Source organism: Astatotilapia calliptera, chromosome 17 (genome assembly GCF_900246225.1).
Source record: "Astatotilapia calliptera chromosome 17, fAstCal1.2, whole genome shotgun sequence".
Classification (NCBI taxonomy): Eukaryota; Metazoa; Chordata; class Actinopteri; order Cichliformes; family Cichlidae; genus Astatotilapia; species Astatotilapia calliptera.
In genome coordinates, this window is record NC_039318.1 from 32,608,012 (window position 1) to 32,631,219 (window position 23,208).

At 41.4% G+C, this 23,208-nt stretch overlaps 1 protein-coding gene across 1 annotated transcript; it reads right to left on the minus strand.

Annotated features, from left to right (window-relative positions):
- Positions 1–6,220: 6,220 nt before the first annotated feature.
- lrrn3b (leucine rich repeat neuronal 3b) lies at positions 6,221–22,340 on the minus strand. The gene is made up of 2 exons (XM_026147427.1): positions 21,963–22,340; positions 6,221–9,941 (listed from the first exon to the last, which is right to left on the minus strand). Exon 2 carries the CDS (start codon positions 9,534–9,536, stop codon positions 7,407–7,409), a length of 2,130 nt encoding a protein of 709 aa, XP_026003212.1. The 5' UTR covers positions 9,537–9,941; positions 21,963–22,340; the 3' UTR covers positions 6,221–7,406.
- Between the last annotated feature and the right edge of the window lie 868 nt (positions 22,341–23,208).

Here is a 23,208-nt window from a genome sequence, read left to right on the forward strand (position 1 = left end):
CCAGTTTTTTTGCCCTTGTGCACCTAACACACTTTATGCAGGGATCCTATCATTTTAATTTCACAAAATAGCATCTCCCATATGCACAAAATCTGATTTATACAAGATATATTATAACATCATCATGTTGCCTAGTTGCATGGAGGCATGTTGCCTAAGTCAACATGTCATCAAGCGTTGCATCATTTTAATTAGTCAGCCATCAGCAAAAAAACGTCTAATAATACTATCGCATGGGCATCTTCCAGTGACCAATTATCTACCTTAACTTCATTTCAAAATAAGAGCTGTTGTAGAACCCATGTAACATTAAACCTTGGGCTGTGCCAAGAAGAACTAAATTACATGTCTGAGTCATTACAGCCCAGCACAGTAGATTCTAAATGTTTTTTAATCTCAACTTGCTTCTTATTTTTGCAGTTGTTGCTGTCAGCCAGTGTTGTACGGTGTGATGTGTTGACACTTCACACAAGTCAGCACAAGCACAACATCACAAAGCCAGCAATCTAAAAACAAAACTGTACTTTTATCCTGTTATTGTGTCTAAGCATCACCGATGCTTGCTTCCCCAACCCCCCCCCCCCCCCCCCCCGTTAAGCATTTTGTCACTATTGTATTGCTTTCCCCAGCTTTTCAGTAGGTTTTATGGTGCTGTGGATCCAAGGAAATGATACTGTTTGCCATTAAAATGAATGTTTTCAATGTTTTGGGCCATTATCCTTACTGTATTCATGAAAGAAAGCGCACCACATGTATTGTAAGTCTATATGTTTTCATTTTAAGAAATAGTCTGATCTCCTCTTGACCTCCTTGGTCCTCCTATCTGACCTCTGACCACACTCACAATTCATAATAATGCATAAAAATAATGGTATTTACTGATGAGATGAGCAGGTTGGGTAGTATCAGTAATTATTAGTAGTCCAGTCCTTTTAATATTATAATAGTGCAGGATTCAAGGATTACTTCTTTCCTTCACATTCTTGTACAATATAATACAGTGGGCAACAAAATCTTTATTTCCCTTATTATACTATACATTCTATCTCCGTATAAACAGCTGAGGTTGTGTCGGTCCAGTCCAATTACACACCGCTTGTTAAGGGAAAAACCCTGCAGACACTGCCGAAAGGAGGTGTGAAACTTTATGATGCATTTAGCACTTATTACTCATTTTAACAGGCTGAATTGTGACAGGGTTTGGTTACTAGATGTGAGCGCAGCTGCTGCTGCTCCGCCTGGCCGTGATGGCTGAGGCTGTGGCTGAATATATGGTTATTGTTCCAAATTTGCACTTTGCGCTGCACTTCAATTTCTGCTGAGTCCTGTATATTTCTGTTTGAACCTGCACAGTCCTTCACTGGCAGACCTGTCGCCAGCAGACCACGGGAGCTCAGAAAAACCCCAACGCTGACACAGAAAAGGATGCTTTATCCAAAGCACAGCTGTGACTTTATTCACAGAAAAATTGTTGTGTTTTTTTAATTTATTTATTTTATTCTTATTATTATTTTTAAAAAATTAACGGATATATGACACACACAAAAGCTGAACCAATGAGATTTTATAACTCCCCATTATTTCCACCTCTTGGATGCTTCCCATGGTTAAGTGAAAAATGGTGACACTTATCCCACATGCTTTATCTGTTTCGTGGATGCATATTATCAGAGAGTGAACTGGTATTTATCCTGAAAAAATAAAAAAGCTTTTTGGGGTATTCATTATTATTAAGCCACAAAAGTAATAGAAATTGGTCTACTCAACCTCAACTGTAACCAGTCATTATCCAACTCGTCTTCAAACCTACCAGTGGGAAACAAAATCTGCAGCAGACCTGTCTGCAGATGGAAGCCTTACATTAATAGGCTTCCGGAACAAACATTTCTTTTTTACGAGGTCTTTAACTGTAGCTGGCTTTCCCACCATTTCACAACTTCACCCTGATGTTCAGTAATGATTAATGTGGTCTAACTGGAATATCGATGCGTCTGCAGCACTAATCTAATGGGAGCGGTGGTGCATCTGTGCCACGAGGCTGACCGTGCTTGTTTAAAACCAGAAGAAAAGTGCCCCTGCATCTCCTGACATGTTTGCTTGTTAGGTACTTTGGGCCTCCCATTTTTTTCCTTCCTCCCCTAATTTGCAATACATTATTAATGTGAGCAAATGCATGCGAGTAACTTATTAGCCCCTGTATCGATCTGACAGGCACAGGTTCTGTGTCCACGTCATGGAGGTGAACAGTGAGACAAAGAGAGGCAGTGATCAATCAGGAGCCCAGGAAACTAATCAACTGTTTGAAAATGGGTCATCCAATTAGTTAGAAAGCTCTCTGTGGAGTCGTGTCATTCCTACATTCAGCTCAGGCTGATTCTTAACAGTAGCCCCAGGAAGACTTATGGTTGTGTATTTATCAATATGACACTTCACTTATGTTAAGAAACCTCCAATTTGCATGGCCTTGTGAATTCTTTCCTGTGAGCCAGGAAACATCTAAAATTGAAGTACTTAATAATTACTGTGTTGTTGGGTCTGCGTTTCTTAGTATTCATGCAAGTGTAAATGTGTGCAAACAACCAGAGGATTAAAAAAAGCACAACATTTGTTCGGTGGGACACGCTGTGAGTGATGGACAGTTATGGAAACGTCGACAGGAAGAGGCCAGGCAGAGCCGAAATGCACTCACACAAATAGCTTTTGACTGCTCACCCGTCGACGAGTCGTACCAAATCTGCTTTGACACTGTGCATCTACTCTTCAGGAAATATACAGCAGTGCATGATCAGAAGGACGATGCATTGGACAAATCTAGGCTCACTGAAGATACACATGTAAAACCCATCAAAAAGCCTGTGAAGAGTTAAACAATTCACGCTGCTTAAAAGAAAATAATAATAATAATTTAAAAAATCCATTAACAAAGACCTCCCTCCGCTCATGATATAGAAGCACTTTACCTGCCTCCAAAGGCAAATCCCTTTTTATTCAGACTTACAAGCAATCAGTGCGTTGTTATTGCAGTCCATAGGTCATCTGGTTGTTTCTCCAATGGCTGCCTATAAAGGCCTCTTAAAAGCAAGCAGTGGCATTAAATATAGTGTTAGCAGCAGGATTGTAAATGCATGTTGACATTTCACTTTTCATTGGAACGTGGTTGCCCGTAGCTACACTGACTGACCTATGTGGAAGTTTGTAACTTTAATAAGCTGATAATTCAAACGTATAAAAATGCCTGTAGCGCTGTGAACATTGTTTGCTTTCTGCAGCCTTTTGCTGTGTTATAGTTTTTTCTTTAATTTTATCTCGGACAGCGAGGGAATTCAATATTTAATTGTAGCTTTCAGTATAGAAAAAAAGCATTTATTCAGGCTGTTGTATGGATAAAACTGTTATGAATACAACCTATTTGGAGAATTATGGACTAAAAAGTGTTTAAATAGCACCTTCCTACATTCTCATTTTGGTGATGCTTCTATACGTACACTGTTGTAGTAGTAAGTGAGGATCAACAGACTAACACTATAAAATGTAATCTGATAACATATAAGGAAAATTACCTTCTAGCCACTGACTTAAAAGTAGAATAAATAAATACACTATTGAACTTGTACCTCCCATTGGTGGTTTGCTGCATCAAATCTCAGACAGGCTGACAATGATCCTTACAAAATTAAAATGAATATGTAACCAGTAGGAACACCCATCCATAAGCCTTCACAGAGAATGCTTTAATATCTGCCATGGTGCAGATGGCTTTCTTTGAATAGAACAAGGTGGGTTTTAATATTTGAAATATTTGAAGATTCAGCGAGAAACATAATTTTTTCGTCCTCACTGCGGATTAAATGGTGACAGCTCACTAGTTCTTTTCATGTGGGATTTAAGTTAAAGCCACAGTTTTTTTTCTAATATGGCTTCCTTTGAATGTACAAATTCATACAAAAGGAAAGAGGAAGGGGGGGGGAAGCTATCTCCCAAACTGTCAGCGGCTAGCGGAGGGGGATAAAACAAAGAGATCGTGGAAATGCATGAAATTGGGAGCGACAGCAGGAGAGATGAGTTTCCTGGTTACATTCAGTGTATTCACTCAACTACAACATATGTAATCACATCAGAAGGTGTAAAAACTATAATGAAATATTTTTAAAGGCAATAAGGCTAATGTCTCTGGGCTACTTTAATCTCAAAGAACATGTTTGGTCAGTGAACTCATTTAGTATTGCCTCTGACTGTCAGGACTGAACTGCAGCACTTCAGGTATGAGTGACTGGATGATTCAGAGCTTAACTGTTTGTGCCTATAAGTGTTTTTGTTTTCTTCTGGAGTCCCTCTGTGTCAGCGAGTGACCTTGAATTGCTTTTCTTTATCTATGTAAGAACATAAGCATGTGGCATTGAGCTCTGCCAAGCTTCATTTGTGCATCTGTGCTTGCAAAGAGGCAGGCCTAGTCTGACCTGAGCGATACCTGAGGAGCACGGCATGTCATATTTTAACTCCCTTTGTCTTTGACAGATGGCTCAGCTCTAAAAGCTTCTGTCCGTGGTGCTGAAGGCTGGCCTGATGTATGAGTGTTAGGCCCTGTTTGATAAATCCACCATGTCACTCTGCCTCTGACAGCCATTCATCATGCTTGGCTTTCTCATGTGAAATGTTCTATGTGCTGGATAATTCAGTAAGACAAATAAAATGTGAAGTTTCGACTCGGCTCCGTGCCACTCCACATGACTTTTTGGTATACTGTACTTTATCTCGGTGTCGTAGGGACGTTGTGTTCCCGTCTGAGCACGAGCAGCAGCAGCTGTAGCTGCAACACAGTGACTATATTCAGACCAGCTGAAGGACGAACATGTTCTTAATGAGGCGACTAATGAGTTCTGCTCTTTGTTGCTGTTTTTTTTCTTCTTCTTTTTCTTCCCAGGGTCAGGACGACCACTCAGCCATTCAGCTGAAGTCCCTTGACTCATCCCCTGTGGTCTGATTCAAAAGACTTTTTTTCTTCTGTACCATTTGCTCATTATCAATACTCTGTTTTACATTCTTGCAGTTGAAATGTCATATAAAAGTCAAGGCACATTTCACTGTACACCATTACAAGATGATGACATGAGTATATTTACTAAAGGGGATTTACTATGCTTTTTGTTATTGTTTGTCATCTTTCTACTGTTGTACAATCATGGGTGTGCCTTTTAAACAAGACCAAAGTTTAGAACAAAGAGGTTAATGTATGTCCAGGTAATTAGATCCCGATTTAGGAATTTTTAAAACTGAGAGAGTAAAGATTCCGATATTCTGATGCATATAAACAAAGGCAAATTAACTAAGACTTAAAACAACAGTAAGGTTAAAAAGCAAAAATGTAAATGTGAGAATGTCATTATGCATGACAAATAACAATAAAATATAAGCAAAATGGCTTCCGATATCAATACTGATATTTGGGGGGAAATCTGATATATCAGCCAATATTTAGTATCTTTCAGACAAACATAAAAAGATTTCCCTAACATTTGTTATGTGTAGTTATGTGTGAGTCAGCACTAAGATATTATGATAATGAGTTTTAAATATAAACTTGTTTTATTGTCAAACATGCAGTAGATTAGTCCGACTCTGCTTGGATCAGCTGCTTGTTGAGTTTGTGGTGTTCAAAGCACATTCAAAAACAGTTGCCAAGGGTAAAGTTGTGGTGGACCACACTGTGCAACATCAATAGCTGTAACATGGTTGAAGGGTGTTTCTCCCAGACTTTATCTATTGCTGTTTAATGTTTGTTTATGGTCAAATTACAAATGTCGATACCAATAAATCGGAAATAGTTAATATGGGCCGATAACATCGTCCTGGCAATAAATCACAGCCAAAAGTTCAGCCATCAGACTGCTTTTATACTCGGACAATATTTTCTGCCTTTGCCTCTGTATGATCTCACTGACAGAGGATATTCTGAATATGGTTTATTAGGGGCAGCCAATAAGAGGAAAGTTGGCTTCAAGGGGGGGGAAGGGCTCTATAAGGGCTTGTTTCAGGCAGCAGAGGTTGCACCAAGGCCCAATGTATAAATTAGGGGTTATTTATACACAAATAATCGTTATTTAGGACCGTAACTCGTGCAAAGTTATTCAAGTAGAGCCCAAAAAAAGAGATGAAAATGAAAATAACAGGTTCCTTTTGCTGTTGTTATAAATATGAGAATAAAATGAGAGAAAGTAGGCAATTGTTTGTAAAAGAAACAATGACATTTATTTTTTTTTCTTAGCGCTTTTCTTAATTAGTCTGTTGTGCCCATTGATCACATATAATACAGGTAATATAAAAATGGCTTTTTAACTTGACACCCAAAGCAACAACAAAATGTTTTCTTAAAATATGTATGCTAAAAATACTGAGAAAGTATTTCCACTAAAAGTACTGGAGAATAGCTTGTGACTGCAATGATGACATGACTGTGTTTTGCTGTGGCTGATGAATTTCTTCAGTTTCCTCTCCGTTTACCTCACGTAGCTCTTGTTGTAGGCACTTACCAGGGCATTAACAAACCACCTCTTGAGGAGATAAAACATCACTTGTTTTAGTTTTAAACAACTCGATATATTTGTTTGAGTCCAGTGTTTTTGCCAGTCACCATTGCAATGAGAACTACAAAGCATAAACAGCCATTTGGCAAATATCCTCTCTAGATACCCATTTTGTCGCTGAATTTCATTAAGCTTAATGTGATGTTGTAATCAAAAGTAGTCTGCTCCTTGCCTTCATTTAAAACCCATTTAAATTGTTCACATACAGAGGATTTGTCATTACATCAACATAATAGAATATATAACAATATTTCCATGAAAAATCAAGAATCCGTTTTTAAATAGAAAAGGGGGGGTATATTTCATCAAAAGGCTTACACCATAGTCACTGTTTTTTGTCTACTCTAATAAATCTCCCTTCCCATAATAGACAGGTGTTATTACTGTATCTCTAACTCGTCTATGGATGTTTGACAAAGCACAGACGGTATTGCTTGGGACCACACGGACAGTTCCACAACTCTGAACACATTTAACAGTCAATTACAAGAGAGCTGACCTTCAACACGTCCACTTTCTTTTCTCTGCCTGCATTTCTGTATGAATGGTACTGTAATCGAATTTTTTTTGCAGTAAATACCCCTTCCTGTTGATGTTAGCTTGGTTTGATGGTTACAAAGCCACCACTTCAACTAGGGTTGAAACTGGGATAGCATGTAGTCAATTTAAACCGTTCCATCCCCTTCCATTAATAGTTCTCCCAGTGTATCTGAGCTGGGAACGGGCAATGGGTATGCCTTTGAAAACAGTATATCATCGTCCACCCCTGCCCAGTGGCCTTGTCCATTTGCTGTAGGTGTGTGGTGCTCTACAAAGCTGTGGTTCTTAAAAGGCATTGTCAGATACATTTATGACTGTGGCTTTCACTTCCACTCCACTTGGCAGTCCCTTACCCGTAACCCACAGCTTTGTAAAGAAAGATGAGTGCATACCGGGAGCTTCCACTGGTATCAGTGAAGCTTTAGAGTCCCATTTCCTTATATCCCCATAAAGGTGGTGGTTCCTCAGAGACACATAAATAAACAGGCAGGCCACTGAAATCACAGCCAGGAGCACACCAAAGACAGTGATTACTGCTGCATCCCATTTTTCTGTGTCCTTGGCTGCCAACTCTAATCCCTTAGTGGTGACAGTGACACATTTGGTGTCATGGTTGTAGTGGATGTTGCGGATATCCACACAGACTTTGTAGTGAGTGGCGGGGCTGAGATGGGTAAGGTTGTGCACCTGGACATCTGAGGGAACCCTGGTGGTAAAAGTCATGGTGGGATGGTTGGCATCTGAAACAGTGTACCATTTAATGTTGGGAGCCAAAGTGCCAGGGCCAGCCTTCCATGAGACCAGAATGGAGTGTGTCTCCACTGATTTGACTTCAACATTCAGAGAACCATTGACAGGTTGAGGAAAATATCCGTTTACCTCTACAGAGACGGATTTAAGATCAGCACCGACCAAATTATGGGCAACACAGGTGTAAACACCGGCTTCATTTTCTGTTATATCGTAGATGTCAAAGGTTCCCTCTGGGTGCATGTAGAACTTGTCAGATACAGTGTTAGGCAGAACCCTTGTGCCAGATGGGGTGATCCAGTAGATGTCCGGCTCTGGTTCGGCAAAAGCCCGACAATGAAGTGACACTGAGCACCCGCTCTGTGCTTTAATGTGCCCTGGCATGCTTTCGGGTGATATCAGTGGCAGGCAAATCTCCATCATCTCCCTGAAGTGCACCTGCCGGACATGCTGGCCCTCATACTCCGGAGGCTCTACGCAGTATAATGAGTCAGGCTCCATGAAACGGATGTTGGTCTTGTTCATGTTCATCCAGCGGACTACGCAGTCACAGCGGATTGGGTTACTGTGCATGCTTACCTCCCTCAGATTTGGAAGAGATTCGACAGTAATCCTGTGGAGGGCACTGAGAGCATTGCCGTTTAACATAAGGGTTTCCAGCCGTGGGAGTTTGTAGAAAGCATTAGGATGGATATAAGAGAGTTTAGGATTGTTGGTTGCTTCAATTTTGGTCAGCTCAGGGAGGTTATTGAGGGCAAAGCTGTCAATGGAAACTAGCTCTGGCATGCTGTTAATCCCTAGTTCTTTCAAATGAAGCATATCCACAAAGTCCCCTCTTTGTATTCTAGTAATGGGGTTTTTATTTAGATCCAAAAACTTAAGATTCTTGACATTTCTCAGGGCAGAGTGAGGAACCTCGGGAAAAATATTATCATAGAAAGAGATGCTCTCCAAGTTATCAAGACCAGCCAGTGAATCATCAGGAAGCTGGGACAGGTTCATTCTGGTAAGAACAAGACTGCGGAGGTTACTTAGAGGTTTGAAGTTCATGTTATCAATAGAAAGAACTGGATTTTCACCAATCATTAGGATCTCCAGATTTGGCAAAGGTTCAAACCACTCTCTTTTAATGACACTCAGCTTGTTAGAATTGAGATGGAGTCGCACAAGGTTGCTTAGACCCTGGAAAGCCAGCGGAGCGATAGAAGAGATGAGATTGTGATTCATGTAGAGCTCCTGAAGGTTCGCCACTTCTGACAGGCATTGCTCAGGAAGCTCTCGTATCCAGTTCTCTTCTAAGTGAAGGGAGAGCAGCTGAGTAAGATTCCCAAGGTGGACGTTGCTGATTGAGGATAAGTTGTTTTGCGATAAATCAATCTCTGTAATATTGGGCATGTAATCCAAAGGTCTGTCAATCCTCTCGACGTTGTTTGTTTGCAATAACAGTACTTGCGTGCCCACTGGTAATTTTTCTGGCAGGCTAAAGAGTCCCAAATCATTGCAGTCAACTGTCTGCGCCTCCATGTAGACAGAAGTAGGGGAAAACCAGGGTCTAATCTCACACACACAAAGCTTTGGGCAATCAGGCCTCAGCTCAGTGGCCACAACAAAAGAGGCCATGGCCAAGCCAACAAAGAGATGATCCACAAATGACAAGTCCTTCATATTGGACCGATTTCCTCCAGTCAGAAATTGGTCCTTGTAGATTGATTGGTCTCAGCTATTAACTTTACAAATAATTACTCATTTGTTGCAGCCGCTGTGGCAACTGACTCATCAGCCCTGCCGCAACTGCCACAGGGCTTCCTAGTGTTTTATTGTCTTCCTATGTAGATGCCCTTGATTCACTCAATGCTGGTGTCAGGGTTTGAGGCCAAGGGTGCAATCAGGCGAGCCAAAAATAGGTGGGAGGCGGAAAAAAGAAAAAAGCCTGGACCAATATTACACCTCAAAAGACTTATATTAAGAACCTTTATAGGTATCCATAAAACAACTTCTTTCTTTAAAGATAACCGTCCTCACTGATTGTCTTTACTAGCTTCCAGAATCCACAGCCCAGTCCATTCCTACCTGCGTAAAACAAACAAGACAGAGAGAAACATGTGAGTATTACCAGATAATGGGCATGGTCAGAGAATGTCATAAGAAAAGGATTTGGACATATTGACATTTGTTATAGGCACACTGATGCATGTTGACATTTATACACGTTCCCTTCAAGACGTAGAACAATGGATTTATATCTGCTTGACCTTCTAGACTTCACTCTGAGGATGTACCATATGTACCACTACTATATAGCACTAAATCTTGATGCTAGCAGTATGAGTCTATTATTGGTTAAAGAGAAGGCTTCATTAAGATTCTTAAATGGCAGACATCCTAGGGCTTAAGCGTTACGCTTTAGGGCAAGCTACTCAAAGACGCTAGAATATGTCAGTCACTATAGCAACAAGTAAATGGGCAGCCAGTAATACACAATGGAGTGAGACGGTTAGGCTGTAAATGCAAACTAAACAGTTGACCTAGATGCAGTTTGCACCTGTTTGTTAGGAGACGAAACAACCGACTGCCATGAAAATTAAAATGCATTAACGTGTTGACGTAATTAATCTTTTTAGCAATCAGCACATCTGTATGCTAATAGGATTTAGCATTTCTGGAAAAACAGGTCATGCAGTTTACCAATGGACACAGATTACTAAAAGGTGCCTGAAGTGAAGAAAATAAGTGATTATTATGGTATTGTCTTGAACATGGATATTTGAATAATAGATAAAATAGTCACAGATCGAAGATCATCAGCTAAATCTATGTTCTTTTTCATTTAAAATTTGAGAATGATCACAGTCATTTAGGTCGGTGATTAGTGTCACGATTGTTTAGTAGTTTTATGTAATATCTGTGGTCTTACTGAACTGAAAAAATGCATTTCATTGACGTTTCATTGTCATTCGGCTGCATCTATAAGTACATAAATGAACAGGGTTGTAATAAAGGAAATGGGTGCATTGAAAAGTAAAACAAAAACATCATTACCAAACACGGCATGGCACAATAAGTGTTTTCATTTTGATGATCCTGTCTGAATAATAAATTGAAGCAAATACTATAAATTAAAATTCAATTATCTACCCAGTGCAGTTAGTATTTGTCTGAATTGTCTGCCTTTGTTCACCCTTTCATTACACTTCATACAAGACAGTTTAAGGTCATGTACTCTCATGGGCTCAACAGGAACTATAAAATGCAGTACAGTGCTGTTAGCAGAAAGTGTTGCACACTTCTCTGACATTTCCATTTTATTCTGGGATTTTTTTAGGCTAGTAAATTATCCATTAATTTCTCTGAGACATTTAAATTAAAGGCAATGGGTAAAATCCATTGCACTGATTTTAGACAGTCTGATTTGAGTGAAAGCTCAAGGCTATTGTGCATATTTTACTTCATTTGTAGGTCAACATATTTGCTCTCAGGGTCTTTTTTAACTGTTAAAAACGCATATGTTTGTGCCGCTGACTATTTCTAAAGAGTGATACGGTATTTACAGATGTTCCTAAAATGGAATTCTGGGAAATGTAGGCAGATTTCGGTCGTTTCAAAGTAAAAGGCAAACAATTTCACCTGTAACAATATTTGGCCTTTGTAAGTTTGTTCAATATTCTTATGTAACAAAGACTATTGTATGATTATTTCCATTTATAAGCATTGTAGATATATAACTACCCATATGGAAAAAATATATATAAATCTTATAAAGTTTGTATCTGTCTTGTGTGAAACTTGTATGAAAAGCATACAAGAGTGAAAACAGATATAAGATCCCTTGAAAAATTATATAAATGAAACTTGTATGTTTTTGATACTCCGTAAAACAATATATGAAAGTAATGAGAAAGTGGCCACTTTCATGAGTGAATCATATAAGCCTTATATGATTCACTATATGAAGCAAGCTAAAGCTGATGCAAGTCTTTTATAAGTTTTTTCTATTTCTTTTCCATATGGGTATAGCTTAGATGCTTCCTCCTTCATGTGACTCACACATCTTTTCTATCTACTGTCTCTCGCACCGTTGTATGATTAGTGTCTCCATCACATCCTGACGTGGCAGAAGCTCCACAGTTGAAGTGTATGTAATTTGTCATATGTGACTGCCTCTTACTGAACAGATGGGTTTGATGGTGCTTGTGATATTTTGGGGCCTATGAGATCAGGCGCCACATCATGAGAAAAGTCAGAAGAGACAGCGGATGAAATAGAAAGAATCAAGAGGAGAACTGTGACGGTGGCTGGAAAGTGAAAACAAGGGAAGAGAAATGATTTCATTTCATCACCTTCGCTGTTTCCACCACGGGGGAGATGTGGTGGTGGTGGTGGTGGGTGAAATAAATAAATAACTAAATGAATAAGAACTTCTGAAGGAAGCAGAAATGCTGGAGTTTGCCCGCTGGTGGAGCCAAGCCGAGGGTTCATTCCTCAACCTGTGTGCCATCACTGGCTAGAGCGTGGTTTGGTTCGGGACGGCAGACAGTAAGGTTGTGAAAGAGGGAGAAGGTGGGGATGGTGGTGTGTGTGGGGGGAAAGGGGGGGTATTATTTTTCAAAAGCACCTGGCACTTTAATAAGCTTCTACACCCAGAGAATTCTGATAAACAGGACTTAGCCTCTCTCCCTCAGCACCGGCTCTCCATCGTGGGCTATGCAGTTGATCCATATCCTGGAAGCACAGGACAGACTTTGTAATACAGCCTACCGCATTTAGTTCTCACCTCTGCTCGCCCTGGCTTTTTCTCCTTAGTAATCACAATTACCAGCAGCATAATGTGGTCAGGTTAACTGTTATGGCTTAACTTTACTGTGAATTCGCTGCAGGTGGTTCCAAGACGGGCTGCTGTTATTTGTTTTACCAGCTAGTTACGTCAGAGGGAACACTCTCGGACTAATTAATGTTTCAATCAATATTTCCTGCTAAGGGAATTGGTGTGCTGTAAGACACAGCACTGCCCTATTTTCACAGCACACTGCTTCTCCATTAGATTCTGGCGAGGATGGATGTGAGGATGACATCGTGGACACTAAAGAGGTTTTGGAAATAGGGACAGATTGAGAGAGGGATTTCTTTTGGTTTGGCGGACGCTAATGCTTGCTTTTCCATCAAAAATCAAGGACTGGATTAGGAAGGCTTTACAGGACAATGTGCATGATGATGAGGCCAGCAAGAAGAACATATTTCCCTGCTGATTAATGAGGATGAAATTCTATTAATGATAATCCAACATGTGGTTCATAAAAATGCAGATCTTAGATATGGTTGTGGCCAACAGTGTGTGTCTTGCAGAAAACGGACAAACGGAAGATGTTACAACAGTAAAGCTTTCAACGACAGAGCCTCAATTGAAATTCTCTTTGAGGGATATCCAAATACCTCCCAGTGAATACAAGCAGTACTTTTGCTTGAAATGCCCATCCCTAATAGAGTTTCAATACGCTTAAGGTTGGAATATTGTCCCATACTTGCATTATTTTAAGTGCACTATCCTAATCATCTACAGACAGTTGATCACATAAATTGGTATCGTGCGACTGAATAATGCGGAGCCCACTGAACAGACAGTCTATATTCTGAAGGCCTTGCACCATGACTACCACTTGTACAAACCTATTAGTAAAAATCCAGTCAAGTTACCGAACCACATCCCCCCCCCCACACACACAGACACACACACACAGCTACTATACAGAGCTAATTCCCACAGTCCACTGCTCAGTTGCTGGTAATTGAGGCAGAGCGTGAGTGGAGGGAGAAGGGAAAGAAGAGATCTGGAGGACAAAGTGACTTGCCAGAGGAGAAACGTCTTCGTTTCTGTTGTGGCATTGAGCTATTAACCTCTACTGACCCTTGTAATGCTGTCGTTGCAAGAAATATTAATCTTAGCTTGATCCAGTCAAATTCTAGTCAAAGACGAAAAAAGAAAGAAACAAGAAAAAACATTACGTAACTGCTGGACATAGAGAAATGTGCTTAATATGGCTGGGGTAAATTGAATTCAAAGATGGATGCTGGTAATCTGTGTGTGGAAAAGCTTTACTAAATCCTGAGTACTGAGGTACAAAATCAACACCTTAGAACAGAACACGGAAAGCTTGTAATGGGATCTCCAGCAACCTAATGTCTACCTGCGCTAACGCATTAAGCCAAAGCTTTGACATTTGTTCAGGGGACCTTTTATAGGTCAGGCTAAGGTGTTCACTCATGGAGCACAAGTTCCAAGGTGTCAGAGGAGAAAGAGAGTGGTGGGCAAGCAGCTCCATTACAGTGGGAGGCTGGCAGTGTAGCCCATGGGCTTTCCACTTTCAGCAGTGTTAATCCTGGCTGGGAGTATCGCAGCAAAACAAGCTGCTTGTATCTGCCTCGTTTCAAGACTGCCTTAGCTGGGTGAAATACGGGTTTGTTTACCACCACTGGGTTTCATTACCAACACTGCTCTCCATCTCCTAGGTGAAAGCCTGAAGAGACACTGACACATTATAATCTTATAACAGTTAAATGAAAGATCTGATACCTATTAACAGGCTGAGCTTGTGTGGTTAAACATTATCGCCCAATTTGGGGTTTTACTTCAATCCGTCTGAGGTACGTCCAAAATTCAGTCTCTGTTTAGCTCTTTTGCGTTCAAGCACAAAAATCAAGAGAAACAAAATCCTACGATATATTCACCAGGCAGAACTTTGACTGTCTGCTGTTTGATGCTGGGCTGATAGCGTGCTGCAGGAAACAGCTGCCTGCTGCAGCTGAAATATACGCTATGACCTGAAAGATGCTATACAGCTCTGCTGCGCTAAAGACAGCTGCAGAGTCAGGTGGTTTGTTATTTGTGGGTTTGTCACTACACGAGATCGTCTTGAAATTTAACACAGCCATTCAGTTGATGCTTCTTAGTAGCCAAAGGTTTCGATATATCTGCAAATTAATGAATGCAGTACTTTTAGAAACTGTGTACCACATAAATTTGTAGTTAATAGTTAATAATAATAATATGAACAGATATAAGACTGGTAAGCCAAACTGTGAGGTTACACAAAAACAAATTTGATTAACGTTGTGTAATTTAGTAAGAATTAAGTAAAAGAAAAAATTAGACTTATATAGGATTTATAAGACTGATCCATATACTGATAGTTGGTGATTTTAAAGATCCAATGTATCGGGTGATATTTTTTCTTTCAGACACTTGAAACATAAACAGATTTCCCTAACATTTATTATGTGTACTGAATCCTTACAAGTACCAGCAATATCTGCAAATAATGTGTCCGTGTATCCATCACAGGGAACTATTATCAGTCAATACATCAGACCCGCTGATATATTGGTCAGCCTCTAATAAAAACTTAACATAATGACATAATAAGTACAGAATATGATAAAAACAAGCAAGACACACAAACAGTGATTTAAAAAAGACTTCACACAAACATACATACAGCTCTAAAAAAATGTGTTTTTAGAATCCTTTCAAAGGACGTCAATGAATCAGCCTTATCTCCTCAGGCAGGTTGCTCCCAAACATGCTTCATGCTTCAGGTACATCATGGTTTATTTATATATATATATATTTTATCACTGGTTTCCACATCACCTCAGTGTAAATGTTTTTTGCAATGTGCACTTTTTCACCTCTGCGTCTCATTTGCACATGTTTGACAAGAACACAAATTCTGTGTAGGCGCCTAAGATGCTTTTATTTAGCAGAGTTATTGCATCATCACTTAGAGTAAGGAGCTTCTGTAGTTATTGACATATTCCAATAAAGATGCTGTTCAGAAATGACAGCGTGATTGCGTCACCTTTATGAACCGCTATGGCTTTAGACCTTGTTAGCCGCACATTTCACTCTTAATTAGAATGACCTTTGACACAACTGAAAGCCTTCGAATCTCTCCTCATTAAAATGCTGCATATTTACGCTGACATGTTGCTGCCCTGTTTTTTTTTTTTGCTTTTTGTTTTTTAAATATGAATCTGATTCTGTAATTTATAGATTATTTTATATGTTTCATAGTGTTTAGAGATTTCCTGTAATCTGCAAATGGCACCGGGCGAATTAGGACAAGGCTTCGGTTAAGAGGTTCACGCGCTGTCAAGGTGAAAAGCTTTTTCATTCACATCTTGGCAACACCTCGCTTACTTTCCCACCAGACCATCTACATTATCCTAACACTGTGGCTGCACAGGATAGTAATGGCACAAATACAGTTTGATTAGAGACCAGTGAGATATGACCACTTGAAATTAATGAGTATGCACAGGAGGGCCAGAAAGCGGTGGTCCAAGTGGCTCTGCGGCGCTAATTCAGGAAACCCTGACTCAAGTCGTCGGGCGGCCAAACAGCCGGGCAGAACTGTTTGTTTTATTCTGTTTATTGAAATGAGTTATTATAAATCCTCCCGCTCGCTTCACAGGGCTTGGATGGGATTTAGCGAAGCGGGGAAAGAGAGGTGATTGCTTTGTCACAGGTTGGGTGCTCATCAGTGCCCTGTGTGGAGACAAGTTGACCTAAGAAAGAAAATGCAATCATTTATTATACAAAACACAAGTTCTGCATGCAACGGCAGGAATGGCGGAGAAAAATTTGCGAGATCAAGACGTAAGTTTTTTTCTTTTTGTGGGAAGCATATTGGCCCTCGGGGAGATGATTATGAGGCCTGCATGGTTTAAGTGGTAACAAGGCAGTATTGCATCTGCTGAGAGGTAGACATTAAACTTACTGTGGTAAAACTGGGTGGAAGACATAAAGGTCAGACGTAAGTGGAAAGTAGGGCGCAGTCGAATTGCCTCCTCTTTCAGGAGAATAGCCTGTGTATTGTAGAAACGGTTCACTGGGAATTTTGATCCACTGGTAATAAGCCTTGCAAGGCTTTCTTCACCCATCACCCTCTCCCTAGCTCGGGCTCTTTTCTTTCTCTATTCACTCTGTCATTCCCTTTTTCTCATGATAATACAAGCCAAATATCTCTTTTTATAAACCTGCTCTTCTCACATTTTTCTCTGCTCGTCCTTATTGAGAAATTTTTCTCCTTATGTTGTCTGTTTGCATCATCATCTGCCCAGCCATTGGGCTGTGGAGAATGACAGCATGTCATCGTGTCTCACTATATATTTCTATGCCTATCCTGCATAGTGTCTGCTTTTGGCCTAATTGCCTTCCCAAGACTCTTCACCCCTGCCATGCTATGTCTTGTGCATACATGTCTTACCATATGGCTCCTATTTTCTAATTACCAACTGTAATGTGAGGGGTAACACTTGATTGAAATTTTGTAAAATGTTGTACATTTTGTAAATTTGGTTTGTAAAATATCTATGAAAATTTAGTGGATGCTTTCGTGGAAAGCTGCGACTGATCTTTTTAAAACAGCTCTGAGATGATCACAAATGCTATGCAGTGTTCCTACAAACCGTATTTAGATGATTGTTATAAAAAATTTAAGTGCTTGTTTTAAGTAATCAAGTGTTACTTGTGTTTCAAATAACAGAGACACGGTTCGTGTCCTGCTGTGTCCACTGTTGTTCTTACTAGCCATCAGCTAAATCCAATCAAACGACTGGATTAGGTTTACGAAATGATCATGATTTGAGTTAAAATATGACAAGATGTATGTGAGAGCACTCTCAAAGTGCATTTTGGAGCCACCAATAAAAGACCTTGTACACATTTCTGGTATGCCAGCAACTGAATGGCAGCATTTGACTCCAGGGGAATGAGATACTACCGAATTCCTAAATATCTTTTATCACAGAACTTAATGGCATAAATAATAAGTTAGAAAATTACCAATGATGATTAAATAGCTTGACTTTGTGTAAGATGACTACTAAAGTTTCATTAACTGTAATTTTATTATTTACTGACGGCAGTATTTCTCAAGTGTCACCCACACGAGTAATAAATATATTAGCGATGTGTTAAGACTAAGATTGTGGTTTTATGTACTTAATACATGCAGCCACTTTGCATTATTGGAAAGCTATAGTTTATCTGCTGCTGCTCTACTGTATAAACACAACTTTTCAAGATGTGTTTCTTTTCAGAGATGCAGCACTTGGACCTGTGGTGAACATGCAGCACGGTCATGTTGCAATCACAACGAGTCCTTTATACATTCTGGTTAAGCCTCATATTGGGTGGAGGCCTTCAGAAGGCTTAACTGTCCCTCCTTCTGCCCTTCACCTCATTGATTTACTATTATACTTTCTCCAAGGCAAGAGAGAGTCCATTAAAGAGAACCTTCTATGTGTGTATGCATAATGAAGCTTCCTGTACTTATATGTATGTGTACGTGTGTGCATCCATGGGGGAGCAGATGGAAACCTTTCCCCTTACATCTGCACTTGAATAGCCATGAATCAGTGGCAAGTCGACTCTTAATGTAGAATCAATGTTCCAAATTAACCACAGGACCCCCTATCTCTGGTTTTTCAGCTCTTTTCTGGACAAGACATGCCCTTGGGCTGAGTGAGGGAGAACACACACACACAAGGTGGACTATTGAACACTATATAACGCACCCACCTGCCTCGCGCATGCACACAGCAGACAGGAACACATGCAAATACATGAGAAAAAGAGATCTGTGCATTTGCCGGCATGTAACGTAGCAGACTGCGTCCTCGCAGAAAAAAAAAAATAGAACCCAAACACGCAGGGGCTCATTCGCATAATGCATGCAGAATGCGCCACACGGTGAAAAAGCACAGCTAGGTCCCCTTGTCTAATTCGCATAGTGCTGCATCTATTAAAATTAAGCCAAGGTATCCAGCTTAAGGCTGCCGCTGATAAGGTCAAAGGCGTAGCGAACATTCCAACACTCATTTCTCCCCAAACATAATCGCACTCACTCTTGACAAAAATCTGCATAATGTTCCATGTATAGCTGCTAGCTAGAATGAAAGAGGAAGGTGTGGGGTGGGGTGGAGGGGGAAGGCAGGGGAAATGGAGCCAGCGGCATATCCCTCAAAGTCAGAGCCAAATTGAATCTGCAGGTGCAAATGTGGCATGCGAGCTCCCTCTAAGATGCGCACCTATCTATATTTATATGAATAATATATGGCTGGTCAAGGGGCCACAAGCCTGCAGAGAATAGGTTCCCACAGAAGATGGAATCAATCATTATATGCCACTGAAATGCATTTATCGCTGGCTTGGGCCTCTTTATTATGATTTCATGGGGTTTGATATGGGCTTTCTCTTTTCTGTTTTCATTCCCAGCTACTCTTTCTTCGCCCAAAAAGACCAAAGACGGGGTTCTTTCAAAATGCTCTGTGTCTGCGGGCAGATATTCTCTGTATACATGCTCATTTTGGCACATACGTTCAACTGAGCATGTGTGCTTGTGCATCGGTCAGGGCAGCTCAACAACAGTTCAGCTGGGTTTGTTCTAGGGATGCAGCATCACTACCATTTCCGTCAGCACACTAAGGGCCTATACGTATCAGTCAGAATGCAGAGCAGATGGACCGCACAGCAGTGGCCCTTCAGATGTCCTCCTTCGTCTCTGCTCGCGTTTTAAACTGCAATATGGGCATATGTCGCTAACGTGTACCGCTCTGATGTGAGTCTGCCGAAGAGCAGCTTAATTAGCGGTTAGCAGCTTTGATTTTTATTGTGAGCATCAGTCCTAGATTCTCACAGGCCTGGCATTTTGCTGTTAACACACGGTCTGGTTTTGAGTGCACCTTTTTTTTTGGTAAAGCCGTGCTCTGGCACTCCTAAATCCTTAAATCCACTCCCACCAGAAATGTGCCCAAGTTAAGTACCAAAAAGTCCAAATCCAAGAAGTAAATGTCAGTGGATACAAAGGAAGTGTCACATCCTGTTTTGACCTTTGATACGGACTGAAAAATTGTAAAATGTCATGGATGTTTCCATCGTGGCATGTTTTGATCCACAGCTCTTTTTTCTTTGTTTCTTTCAAGTCCACCCACTAGCTCCGAAACAAACATGCACACCATTCTCTTCCCCACTGTTCCTTTTTTCCCTCTGCCTCTGCTTATTCCATTTTAACGGGTGCCTGTGTTTGTTTGGGAATGGAGATGCTACCAGAGAGCCTATGCTTGGCTGCACGGGCTGATCCCCCGCAGCCGTCTTGTGAATATGTTTACATGGATTTCACTGAGGAGTCCCCTGATGGATACTTCTGCATCTTGTTATCGCCATCAAAGAAAAAACAAAAAAAAGGAAGAACTTGATTGTGATGGCACTTACACTTGGAGCTTTCTGAACTCCATTTCAAACCAATAGTAGCATTTGGCACCCACACATAATTCTCACCTCGCTGCAACCTGCTGCCCTCTGACTATAGAGAAAAATTAATATGGAACACCCACACCGTGCTGCCGATCATGCTCTCAAAGCCTCCACAAGGCCACTGCAGGCGCAGTACCTTTCCCACCCCACCTCTGCTTCTCACGCAGATCAATAGGCAATTCACAAAGCCACACAATTTAAGCGTATGACTTGTTGGTGGACATGTAATATTGATTTGTTTTGAACAAGTGTGCCTGAATTAATGAAGAAAACCAATACGGGTTTGTTTTACTGCTTTTGTTACTACTTGGGGGAGAAACTGCAAAGTGGCTGCCATGTTAGGAGTCTATACTTGATTTTGAGCTTCACAAAGTTTGCGGCTCTATCTTGCATCACATTAAATCTCAGCTGCCACTGCTCGCTCACTTGATAAATATGTTGCGGGGATTGCTTGTCAAACACTGGTGGTCGAATGCTATAATACATTGCTTTGCGGGTAGCCAGCCACATACTTCACATGTGAAGGGCTAAGGTTTTCTCAGTGTGGCATGGTGTCGGATGTGACGGCACGATGGCTCTCGTGTGGCATTTCATTGTGTGGTTCACATGGAGCAACTGTTTTGGGTGAGTCATTCGCACTGTGGAGGCCAAAATCTATTGTATCCATCACTTGGAACAAGCAAGCGGACACACAAACACACACGTGTGTGCGCACACAGAACACATTTGAACAGAAGATTACAGCAATCAGAATTGGATAGCCTGCTTTGGTGAAAATCCACATTCGTCATTATCGGCCATTATCTGTTTATCCAAATTATTCAGGAATAATAAATCTGCTGAGTGGAATACATTTTGGACAGAGGGGAGAGGCTGTGAGGGGCAGAATTTTGAGAGGGGGGGGTGTTAGAGAAAGACGCCCCAATGCAGTTAAGGGATTACTGAATGCCACCCTCTCTTTCTCCAGCCGGATCCCTGGATGTGTGGGTGTACAGGCACGAGCAGGTGAAGGGATGATGATGGTGATGGTGAATGCGCAAGAAGGTGCTTTCCGGTAGATGCGTTAATCACAAAGTAAAAGCCCTGGATCCGGTGTATGGCACAGCCGCGGAGGAAGCAATTTGAGGAGCGTGGGGTTTGAAAAATAAAGCCAGTGGACGTGTACTCTCGTGGCATGTGTGGGTAACGACTTCTGTGTTTGCAACAGGAAGGTTTAACAAAGAGGGGGAGAGTGAGGGGAGGAGGAGGGGGGGGGGACATTCTGTGGGTTTCTTAGAGACGTGTCTGGTGTGTGCTCACTAAGCAGCACCCGAGGACATGAAGCTGCCAGCCAATCACTCCATCCACCAACACACAAACATAGAAGCGTACCCGCACGCACACACACACAACCACGGGGGCTTGTCTTTTTCTTGTCTTTAACTGATTTTCCTTCTTAATCCAAACACAGCCAAAATCCGGTCCGGTTAAAAGGCGCATCCTGCATAGTTGCGCAAAAGCGCGTCCCTACATCCAAACAGGGAGATTCGAGGCCAGTCACAAGATTCGTTATCCAGTAGTATTTGTCCCTAATTTCTGCAATCGGCACATGAGTGACTGACATTTAGGAAGCAACCTGATGTGTATTTTTTCCTCTGTGTGTGCGACAAAAAACACAGGAATCGCTCAATTTCGTTCGGGTTTTTTTTTTTGTGAACTTGTGAGCCGTTGCGCAGACGCAATCGCGCGACACGGACGAAAACGACAAATATAAATTAGAGCAGCAAACAGAGTAAACTTACCGGGTTTCATCACCCTCGGATACAAAGCAGTTTTGTGTCTGTATTCCCATCAAGTGCGCCCCTCCGATGACGGGAGAGAGCCCCAGCGCGCAACATAAAGCCAGTCAACAATGTGTGGTCTTCTTGTTCTCACGCAGCTGATGAGGAATCAGTTGTGGTCTCTATTCCCCGGGAAAACGCACGGGTTTCTGCATGAGGCGAAACGGCAAAGTCCAAAAGCAGTGTGGCGAAGGAACGGAGAAAGATTCGTGTGATCCTCGTGCCCTTCCCTTCCTTCCCTTCCCTTCGTCTTAACAGCGGCTGTTACGAACGCATCTCTCCCTCTCGATCAAGTGTCAGGCGGACCACATAGATGCGCCGCCGTCTCCTCGGCAGTCATTAATATTAGAACAAACCCCCGACTCTCCAGAGAGGAGCCAATAGCGTCAGAGAAGCAGGCGAGGTGCGCGCAGCATCCCTGCTCTGGTTGGCCGAGAGCAGCCGTCAGTCATCTCCCAGAAGCCTGTTCTCGTCTCTGTCTTTTTCTGTTAGAGGTGAAGCGCGCTGCAAAAAATATCCAAATTAACGAGTCACGCAGGCCAGCGATGAGAGCTGAAGTGCTGTCTAAAACAGCAAAGGCTCATTATTTCAAAATAAGGCCACCTACCGGCATCCGTTTAAGATAGTTTGTAGTCCTTGCAAAGATCCCTCAAAACAGAGGAAAATCTCATGATTGTGCTGTGACTGATCAAGTACATGAGGTCCCCTACACTCATAACTATCCTCCAATGACAACTCAAATTTAATGGCAATAATTTTTGAAGTTATAGCTACTTTATTTTTGTGTCTGGTAGTAAACACCACTTAAGGTCTGGGCAAGGTGCTGCTCTGGGAGCTCACAGGTGCCACAGAGAACTCAAGAGATCTGTGTCTATATGTTGTAGCTATGTGGGGGGAAATATGTGCAAGAGCTGGTCTTGTGTTGTTGTGAGGTTCATTTTTGTGCTGTTGTTGGTCCTTTTGCTCAGCTCCTGATGCTCAGAGAAGACAGACGTCATGCAGGATCAGAAGCTGCTGTTTGTGCTTCTCATCAATTCTTTATTTAATCTTTGACCCCTTTTCCCACCATTTTTGTCCTTCTTTCTTTTACAAGCCAACTGACTGGGATTGTGTCTCTGTAGCCACCACAGGGCTCAAGAGTTAGGAGTTCGCCTTGTAATCGGAATGCCTGTCAAACCTTCCGTTGTTGTGTCTGTCCGAGCCGGGA

Coding starts and splice junctions, on each gene's coding strand:
- lrrn3b (XM_026147427.1), bottom strand. CDS start 9,536: ATGAAGGACTTGTCATTTGTGGATCATCTCTTTGTTGGCTTGGCCATG.